We start from the raw sequence: 10,910 nt of genomic DNA, 5'->3' as shown, positions 1-10,910 counted from the left end.
CTCTCTCTTATTTTTTGTAAGAATTTTTGAGAAGAGGGGCGCCTGGGTGGCTCAGTTGGTTAAGCCACTGCCTTCGGCTCAAGTCATGATCCTGGAGTCCCAGGATCGAGTCCCGCATCGGGCTCCCTGCTCGGCGGGGAGTCTGCTTCTCCCTCTGACCCTCCTCCCTCTCATGCTCTCTGTCTCTCATTCTCTCTCTCTCAAATGAATAAATAAAATCTTTAAAAAAAAAAAAAAAAGAATTTTTGAGAAGAACTGGTATTAACTCTACTTTCTATGTGTGAAAGAATCAACCAGTGAAGCCATCTGGACCCGGGCTTCTCTTTGTGAGTCATTTTTTATTACTAATTCAATCTCGTTTCCTGTTACGGCTCTATCCAGATTTCCTATTTCTTCCACTGTCATTTTAACAACCACTTATGACCTGTCAACCTCATGATGGCACAGGTAGTAAGTACCCTCGCTCCCAAACAGTGAAACTCTTGACTCACTCACCTGAACTACAATTCCTCTACTGCTGACAGGGAAACTGAGCTTATGTAACTTGTAACAATCTGTCCTGATTTCAGAGAGCCAAGCCTAAACTGAACTCCCTCACCCCCTTCTCAGATGCATTACTGGTTGCTAGAATTCTCCCCACATTTTCTCATGAACAAATGTGGCTGCAAGTAAGCTGAGCAACAAGGTCATGTGCTCTAGTGACGAGGAAACGAGGAACCAGAGAAACACTTTCCACTCCCTTGAGGGATTTGATGAATTGTTCCATAACCCCTCCCACCAGGCCTGTTGTCCTAGTCCAGCACATTTTCTATGTGACATTTGCAAGTTTTCCAAAGGTACCATATTTGTCACCCTCTTCTCATGTACTCAAAAATAATAAAGCAAAATAATGAGACTGCAGGCTGGAAGCAAATCCTCTACCTGTGTGTCACTGACAAATTTTTTAACCTTCCTGCACTTCAGTTTCTTATCCATAATGTAGAGATGACAATAATATCTACCCCCAAAGAGTTGTTACAAGTAAATAATACATGTACAAGTGTTGGAAAGAACACCTGGCACCTTTATGTACGCTATCAAAGTAAACCATGCCGCCCACAAAACACACTTGATTTTACCCTCTAAAATAGTTCCAGGTTGTTGGAATGTAGAAAGGCGTACCTTTTCTATACTCTCTGCACTGAATATAAGCTCTAAGAACTGAAATTACATAGGAGATGACATGATAATAACGTCTCCATTCTCAAGGCAATCAACCTGGCAGAAGAAACAATGGATGGGAGGAGGTAGAGCATCATAATTAAAAGCACAGCCTCTGGAATCTGGTAGACCTATGTTCAAAATCTGACTCCACCTTATATTGGCTGTTACCTTGAACAAGACGCTTCTCTAAGCTTCTGTACTCATTGGTAAATGGGGGAAAATAATACTAACTCTAAGGAGTTTTGATGAGGATTAAGACAATATTTGTAAAGTACCTGGCACATAATGGCCACTGAATAAACAGAAACCACTTTGATTAGTTTTCTTAAATGTCATTTAATAAACAAATGTGTTCAACAGGTAAACAACTAATATGGAAACAAGGACCTCATGTTGGTCCAGGGGTTCCCAATCCTGGCTATACATGTCACTCATCTGGAGAGCTTTAAAAAAGTAAGTTTGCCTACATTGCACCTAAGACAAACAGAATTACACTCTCTGAGGTTGGGGCCTGGACATCAGTTATTTTTATTTTATTTTATTTCATTTTTATTTATTTATTTATTTTTAAAAGATTTTATTTATTTATTTGACAGAGAGAGACACAGTGAGAGAGGCAACACAAGCAGGGGGATTGGGAGAGGGAGAAGCAGGCTCTCCGCTGAGCAGGGAGCCTGATGCGGGGCTCAATCCCAGATCCCTGGGATCATGACCTGAGCCGAAGGCAGGCGCTTAACGACTGAGCCACCCAGGCGCCCCTTTTTATTTCATTTTTAAAAATATTTTATTTATTTCAGAGAGAGAGAGAGATCCCGCACATGCACACATGAGCGGGGGTGGGAGGGGAGATGGGCGGAGGGATAGAATCTCCAGCAGACTCCATGCTGAGCGCAGAGCCTGACACAGGGCTCAATCCCACGACCCTGATAGCCTAACCTGAGCCAAAATCAAGAGTCTGACGCTTAACTAACTGAGCCACCCAGGCACCCCTGGACATTAGTATTTTTAAAGGCACTTCAGGTAATTCCAATGTACAGCTGGGAGTGAGAACCATAACAGCTAGCCAGAAAAGAAGTCCCAATTTTTACCAACTGAAACTAATTTTATTGATTAACATCTACTCTTCTTACAAAATAAGCCCATCAGATCTGGCCTCTTAAATGAGAACTACTATTATCTGATGATGAAATGGAAGCTAAGAGAATCTGAACAATTTATTTCTGGAAGAAGCAGAGAGCCAGGTTAAAGTCCAGTCAAGCCCTAAAGCCCGTACCTCTTACTCAGATGCATCTCTAACTACCATTATTTCCTCAGCATGACTGCAAACCTAGTCATGACATTCTCCTCATTAAAATCCTTTATAACACTTACCCCCTTAGGATAAAGCCCAGACTCCGTAACAGGAACACCTAACTTCAGAATCTGGCCCCACAGTGTGCATGGTGAGGATGAGTCACGTACACTCAGATGGCCCTGGTGCCGGTCCAAACAGCCAAAGCACCAACCACCCAAGGAGACACCGCTCAATCTCAGGGGCCAGGCAACTTGGCCAACAGGGAACAGTGTTAATACTAAAGAATGCAATGGGAATGGTGGCCCCTGAAATTGTGCAACATGGCAAGACTGCTGGCTCTGTTTTTCTTTCTAGCATCATCTCTCTCTGATCCCTTCTCTCACGTTATCACTTTAACACATGCTTTCCCCTCTGCATGGCACACTGGTTCCTAATTCTGCAGCCTTCAGTGTAAATGTCACTTCCTGGAGGAAGTCTTCCCCAACCACCACCACTACCGCACTGTCCCACTCCAGGTTCAACACGCCTCTGTGTCTTCTACAGCGCCCCATGGTTCCCCCAGAAGAAATCTCACACCTTAGTGCTCCTGAGTGCAAGCACCACGCTGGTCTTGCTCACTAACTCCGGCCACCTAGAAAGTACCTAACGTATGGTGGAGTGAGGAGGAGCCCAGAGGCAACACGGAGAAGCTGCTCTGTAACTGTCTTACAACAAAAAGTTATTCTCCGAACTCAGGTCTCCAGTTCCACCTCTGGATGGTGAATTCTGTGCCCAATGCCAAAAACTGTTGAATCTGGGTGTTGCGTATACGATCATATATTCTTCCTATTTTTTAAATAAGTTTGCAATTTTTCATAAAAAGCTTTTAGGGAAAAAATAAAGTGAGTTCTGTCTCCATCCTTAATCCTGACTTTCTTGCTATTATTTATTTATTTATTTATTTATTTTATTTATTTTTAAGATTTTATTTATTTGAGAGAGAGAGAATGAGAGACAGAGAGCATGAGAGGGAGGAGGGTCAGAGGGAGAAGCAGACTCCCTGCCGAGCAGGGAGCCCGATGCGGGACTCGATCCCGGGACTCCAGGATCATGACCTGAGCCGAAGGCAGTCGCTTAACCAACTGAGCCACCCAGGCGCCCCTCTTGCTATTATTTAGCCAAAAGATATGCATCAACAACCTGTCATAACCACTTTCCCAGCATCTGATGGCAGGGCCATCAGACAAAGAATACAAACCTGTTGGCAGTATATGAAAATGCTAAAGAACCCTAGGGTCAGCCAACAAAAAGCAAGAGCCTTCTGCCAACAGCCAGAAACCGGACTGCAACAAAATGCTGAGACTCCGTCAATTTCCTTTTACAACCTTTCCTACAGGAGAACAGAATTGCTGTTTGGGTCTAAAAACAGGAAGAAGAAAAGGATGCTCGACAGAGTGAGCAAGCTGCAGAAGAGAGCACAGTGGTGATCTATTAAGTCAGGGGAGCTGTGTTATATAAATTCAGCTTGTTCAGGTGCAGGCCTAGGAGCCAAATCACCAACCAGCCAAGCATGCTCAATTTCAGCAGCTACCTAATGTGCACAAGAGAACACTGTTAACACTGAAGAAAAAGTCCCCAATCACGACAGCCATTCCCAAAGGACTGTGCACCATAAACGGTTCTCTCTAGAACACTCTGACAAGGATATTAACTTTTCAAGTTCAGTTGATGAAGAAAATAGAATCAAACCCCTCACTTTCTATCCCCTGTTCCCTCATGAACATTCCTGAGGCAAAGAACTGTGATGTCAGTGCAGCTAACCTAAGCTCTGACACTTGCCATTACCTCTTGCTGCTTCTCCTCATTGGGGTACGTGTCTACAAATACTCCCAGCCCCACAAATTTGTCCATGTTTCCAAACACAGGCCCTAGAGAGAGAGAACAGATGATGAACAATGAAATAAAGCCAAGAGTTGATAAAGGAATAACACATCACTATGATGGAGGAAAAAGTAAAATTCAATTGACTCCCAGGCCTCTCTTTAAGATGAGAAAACATATGTAAAAGCACCCAGCGACGTGCAGGGCCTGTAACAAGCACCCAGTAAAGTGTGTAGCTGTTTGCTGTTGAAGGCAGGGGAAGAGAGAAGTCCACTGCAACGCTGTTTAACACTACAGCTGTTCCCTGGTCCAAACCGATTGCTAAGGCGCCCCGTAAGAATTCTGCTTCACGAACGCCTGGTGACAACTATGCCCCTGAGAGAGAGCTGAATTCCCAAGCTCCACTTCTCGTTGCAAAAGAGATCAGGTCAAATCAGGTTGAGTTTGCCACGTCCTCGGAGCAACGGCCCCCGGGCAACTCCTGACTCAAGGAGTTCTGAGACCGTTCACTGCGCATGCTCAGAAGAAGTCAGTTCACCCAATCACCCTTGTTCCGGAGAGCCAGTACTTTCACCCAGCCGACAGGCCCCTCTGGCCTCAAAGGGAAACCGGAAGGAACTAATAAGCAAGATCTCGCCCCAGGATGAGTCAAGTTCAGACCCCATTCTAGAGACGAGACAGGCTGGTCTTCATCCGCAGACATCAAGGGAGTGGGAGAACTGCTGGCACTGTGGGGACGGATGCTTCTCAAAAAGAGGGCACATGAGAAAGCAGGCCTGTCGCACCCCACACAAGAGCACCCGGGGTCCCAATACCTGGCTGCATCCGATCCTTCGTGTACCAGATTGCCAAACCATCCCCATGCAGATTCTTCTTCCCTTGTCCGTGGATTTTGAAGTGTACCTGCAACTCCCAGTCTCTGAGGAAGCATGGCTAGGGTGAAAAAGACACTGGGATCAGTGAAGAGCATGAAACGTGAAATCCCCCTCAAGCCCTCATAGCGGTCTAGAGACTTGGAAAACCTAAGTTCAGGTAACACGACGCGAAGGGTTGAAACTGAAATCTAGGACTTGCTGAGTGTTTGTGTCATAAAATTAAACAGGTTGAGCTGTCCAGCTGCATATGATATTTAATATGAAAAGTGAATAAGCCTCCCAATGATCTTCAATATCTCCCACAGAAACAGGACAGTACTCCAAAGCTGGAAAAGACAAGAGACTTCTAAATTAGACTCCTGTGATCTCACAGGAAAGCCTCTCAGCCTATAGAGTACAGGTGGCTGAATTAACACTCATTTGCAACTTCCAGATCACCCCTCTGACAGATTCTAAAAAGCCTGGATTTCAAGAAAGGTCAAAGCCTCATTCATTACAAAAGAATTAAAAAAAAAGAAAAGAAAAAGAAAGAAAGAAAAGCTAAGTCATTATGCAAAGGTTTCCAGGAATAATTAGCAGATGTGTAAACAACTCTAATTAGCTAGAATTGACCCTATGCCAAGCTAAGGAGCAAGCCAGAATTCCCCAAGAAGGGGAAAGTTACAGTCCCCCAAAACCTCATGCCCATGTCCAAGAAGCATAAATGCACCAAAGGAGAACACCACCATTCCCATCACAGGGACAGCCTCTGCTGGAAAAACATTAAGGAGGTGGGTACTAATCAGACTCCTGTGTTTGTTCTTTGGGGTTTTTTCTTTAACTGTGTATCAAAAGCTTGGAAAAATGGAGAAGGAGGTAAGTGGATGGTTAAGTGCTCTAAATAGCTGAACACTTTCAGGGAGAGAGGAGAGTAGGTATCTGGCTTAGAGAGGCTCCTGATTAAAGGTCACTATGAAGAAAGAAGGGAATGAGGAGCATATAGGCCAACAGGATTCACCCAGAATCTTTAACAGATTGTTCCAGCTCCTGAGCAACATATTGCTAGATCATTTCTGGGAAATCTCCCAGAAGTGTTAGTATTAGGAACCCAAAGTCAAAAGAAAGGGGTGAAGTTACTTCTGACTTCACCAAAGAACCCCGCAGTCTCTGATAGCTTACCCTACCCTGAGGAGCCCAGTCCCTGTGTTGTCATTCTGGGTTCTCCTCTTTCTACTGTTTCACTTAGATTTCAGGACAAGAGTGAACTTCCGTGGCAGGAAGCTGCCCCACAGCCAGTGGGTAGGTATTATTGCCCCTGGGATGAGGCCAGGGCCGGAGAGGTTCGCACTGAGCCAAGGGGTGTCTGCCACTTATCCTTGGCCTTCCAGAGCCGTACGCCTTTGCTCAGGGCTATGTCTCACAGAGCTTCTGAGACTTGGCTGTACATAAGAGTCACCTAGGGAGTTTTTAAAAATCCCCATGACCACAGGCATTAACTCCAATGGACAGCCAAATTTGAGAACCACATCCTATTCAAATAACTCAGAAACAACTCCAAAGCTCATTCTGATAGTCAGACGACAATAACAACAACAAAAATACAGTATCAGAGAATCTGAAAAAGGGCAGGATAACTAGATCCTAAACTAGAACCGCTGCTAAAAGAGTTATGTAGAGACAGCTAGCAAGACAGCAGCAAAGCATCTAGCCCTGGACATAATCATTTACTAACCAGAGACCCCCATCAATGAAACTTATAACAGATGCATAATGCAACAACACACACTTCTGTAACCATTTTAACTTTCCAAAGCTTTTCATGTCTATTGTCTTATTTTCACAATAACCCTAGTGAGCACGTAGAAGGTATTACAAAGTTCATTTGGCAGATGGAGAAACTGAGCAATGAGAAAATTAAGTAACAGCGAGGGTTCACAGTGGGTCGGTGATACAGCGAGATCTAGAACCCAAGTCTGTCAACTGCCAGCCCCTTTGCCTGTTCTACCAGAACACACCGCCCTGTACTCTGTCCAAGAATGAGTTCAACACTACAATCTGGGTTAAGAAGCCAGCTTGCACAAATAGCTCATGTAGACACTTCTCTTACCCCTCTGTTCTGTTAGAATTCTCTGCCACATAAAATGAACAGGGAAAAGAAATTGTTCTCTTTGCTGAGGTTCACTTATCTATGACCATGAAAAGCTGTAAATCAAAAACCATGAAAAAGTTTAGTTCTTAGCTTATGAGAACCCAAGAGAAAGTATGAAAGGATGATAAGGTCATTCCCAAAAGTAAAGTGGTTGTAGAAGATTTAGAAAGAGCCCTGGAAACCAAAAAGAAAGCATCATCTTACACTTGTACAAAATCACAGGGCAGCCACACCAGGAATACTGCATTCACTTCTTGCCGCCATACCTCAAGGAAGACAATGTAGCTAGAAAAGGTCCAGAGAAGGACAAATAAAATGACCAAGGGGCTCAAAGTGGCTTTCACATGAAAATAAAATTTAAAATTAGACTCTTCAAAGTGAAATAACAAGGGCAGATACTGGGATGAAGTTTAGGATAAATTTACAAGAGCAGTCTTCCACTTTACAAAATAATTAAATGTGAGTTAAATTGTTAACCTCCAAGAATACTACCAGGTCAATCAGGAATTAAAGACATTTCATTTTTTTTTAAAGATTTTTTATTTATTTATTTGACAGAGAGAGAGAGAGACAGCAAGAGAGGGAACACAAGCAGGGGGAGTGGGGGAGGGAGAAGCAGACTTCCCGCTGAACAGGGAGCCCGATGCGGGGCTCGAACCCAGGACCCCGGGATCATGACTGGAGCCAAAGGCAGACGCTCAACCGACTGAGCCACCCAGGCGCCCCTAAAGACATCTCAGAAAACACAGTGGGTGCTGAAAACAACTGGGTGGCTCAGTTGGTTAAGCATCTGCCTTCAGCTGGGGTCGTGGTCCCAGGGTGCTGTCCCGCATCGGGCTCCCTGCTCGGCGGAAAGCCTGCTTCTCCCTCTCCCACTATCGATCCCCCTGCTTGTGCTCTCTCATTCTCTATCAAATAAATAAATAAAGTCTTTAAAAAAAAGATGTTTCAGAAAACACAATCAAAATGGATTATTTGCTATAACTGGAGCAATCGAGAGCATTTCCCTACATATCTGATTTCACTATGAAGGTCATCATATTCTCTGAAATGAAAATCCTTGATATCCACAGAAGACAGAGCACTGGGGATAAACAGTAAAATAGCCACTGGTAAACTTTTTAGGGCTTTTTGGGTCACCAACACAGGAGGGAGAAAGATTCTTACCACCCGGTTCCACAGGGCACCCTGTTTACTTTGCATATCTGGGGTAAGGCGGATATACTGGGTCATCACCATGGCATTGCCCATCAGATTCCACAGTGAGGAACTGCCTGTGCCCACACCTACGGGGAGGAAGTAGATCAGTTCACACTCTTCAACACCAACCCATTCCGAAACCACCACGGACCCTCCTAAAGCTGGAGTCATCATCTTTCTCTCCCTTTCACGACACTCGATCTCCTACCTTCTGTCTTTCATAAATCTCAAATCTTTACCATCTTGACAGCTTTCTTTTACAAAGCCCTTCTCAGATGAAGACCCCAGAGCACATCAGAGCTATCACTTTATCCATGCCTCAATAACCATAGCTCAGATCCATTCTTCCCATTTTATATGTAAATTTTAGCACCAGAAAAGAAAAAAATTTCCCCAGTTCTACCAAAAAGAGCTTGACTCTCAGGCCTCTGGGGCTTAATCACATTCTTTCTTTAAACAATTCAAGTGTGAAGGTACTTCTCCCAGTACCAATAGAGGCTATAAGCCTCTTGCAAGTGAGAACTTTGTGTCTGTACAATCCACAGTAATAGCAGAGACAGCATGGATGAGGCACTGGATATATCTGCTGAGGGAATAAATGATCACCCTTAGCAGCCGTGTATATACACTCTTGCACTTTGAGTTTGTATCTGTCCGCTGTCCCACACTCCAGTGGGGAAACAGACTTGTGTTGAGTTAAACCATCTGCACTGATTTGGTCCTCTCTGTAGCTAACTATATAAATTTTCTGGTCAATAAGCCGTGCCTAAGAGCCTATGAACCCTAAACAGAGCAAAGCTAACCAGCCTCCTTCATCAACAGGGCTCCTGAACTGGAAAACAGGTGTTTTAACCGGCAACAGAATTTTATCTTCTTTCTCAGTCCGGCCAAGTTCTACCCCAGTTCTGCCTCCTGCTTCATTTCTAGCACATCCATAGCTCCATCGGGAGACCGGCTCTTTGCCAGTGGCCTTCAATCACTACCCACCATTTGCAGCTCTATCCCTTCCCACATCCCTCCTGTCCAACTCGAGCTCCTCTTTGTCCAGGCCTAACGCTAGTGGCATCCGAGCCCGGCTTCGACCTGCTGGAAACTTCCAAAACGGGGGGCGGGGAAGAGCTGACCCCTGCCCTTTGGACCCGTGGCTCCCAAACGCGGCGTTCCTCGTGGGCCCCCACCCACCGCCCGCAGTTTCCTTAGGGCCACGAAGCCTTTCGCCACCCCCGGTCTCTACCGCTGAGCTCAGGTCCCGGAGCCCTCCCCGTGCACGACCACCTCGCCCCGGGCGCCTCACCCTGGTAGGGCTTCGACAGCGAGTGCTCCCGTTTCAAGTACTCGAACGTTTGACCCGCCCCGACTTGCCGTGGCCCCTGCCCAGATCCCAACAAAAGGAGAAGGAGCAACATCGTGGACCCATTCCGTGCCGACACACGCCGCCGCCACCGCTGCCACCACCCAGAGGATCCCAGAGTCGCCGCCATCTTTCCCACTGCCGTCCCTTCATTAAAAGCCCGCCCCGTAGCCCTAATCATTAGCCCAGAGAACCATCTGCCCCGGGTCCCATTGGCTTTCCCCGAGCCCCCGCCCCCGCAGGTGAGCATCTCACCGATTGGCTGGCTTCGGTATCAGTTGCCTTGCCAACCCAGGAAGGGGCGTGGCCTAATGCCTGGCCTCCTTTATTTGCATTTGTCCTCACTCCACTAGGCTTGCTGGGAGACGTAGTGATTTCCATTTTGTCTCTGCGTTCTAGAGTAAATTTAAAGAGATAAAAATGTTGGGGTTCCTGGGCGGCTCAGTCCTTAAGCGTCTGCCTTCAGCTCAGGTCATAATCCCAGGGTCCTGGGATTGAGCCCCGCATTGGGCTCCCTGCTCAGCGGGAAGCCTGCTTCTCCCTCTCCCGCTCCCCCTGCTTGTGTTCCCTCTCTCACTATGTCTCCCCGTCAAATAAATAAATAAATAAAATCTTTAAAAAAAAAAAGATAAAAATGTTTCTCCCAGTTTCACGCAAACGTTCTATCCTCTCTGCCATAGTACCCTCCTGTCTGTGCAGAGCTATCCAGATGTAGAACTGAATGGAGAAATAGACAATCCACAATTACTGTAGCTGGACAATTTTCAGGAAAATTATCAAATTTCTAAAAGACTTGAACAGAAGAAAGAACTTGACCTGATTGTTATGCACAAACAATGAATCATGGAACACTTCATCTAGAACTAATGATGTAATGTATGGGGATTAACATAAGAATTAAAAAAAAAACTTTTAAAAACAAAAAAATAAATAAATTAAATTAAAAAAAAAAAAAAAGAACTTGACCTGATGACATTTATAGAAACTCCACACAACAAC

General features: G+C 45.2%; 1 protein-coding gene across 1 annotated transcript in view; it reads right to left on the bottom strand.

Annotated features, from left to right (window-relative positions):
* Positions 1-10,074, bottom strand: part of LMAN2L (lectin, mannose binding 2 like) — a 14,717-nt gene extending 4,643 nt beyond the window's left edge. Inside the window, exons 1-4 of the mRNA XM_031018496.2 lie at positions 9,855-10,074; positions 8,528-8,646; positions 5,173-5,290; positions 4,310-4,404 (exon numbers count right to left, since the gene is read on the bottom strand). Coding sequence (XP_030874356.2) covers positions 4,310-4,404; positions 5,173-5,290; positions 8,528-8,646; positions 9,855-10,041 — 519 coding nt within the window. The 5' untranslated portion in view covers positions 10,042-10,074. The remainder of the gene's footprint in view (positions 1-4,309; positions 4,405-5,172; positions 5,291-8,527; positions 8,647-9,854) is intronic.
* Positions 10,075-10,910: the final 836 nt, after the last annotated feature.

The sequence above is a fragment of the Leptonychotes weddellii genome, chromosome 10 (assembly GCF_054177405.1).
Source record: "Leptonychotes weddellii isolate Sample4059 chromosome 10, ASM5417740v2, whole genome shotgun sequence".
NCBI lineage: Eukaryota > Metazoa > Chordata > Mammalia > Carnivora > Phocidae > Leptonychotes > Leptonychotes weddellii.
This window is presented reverse-complemented; position numbering and strand designations above follow the sequence as displayed.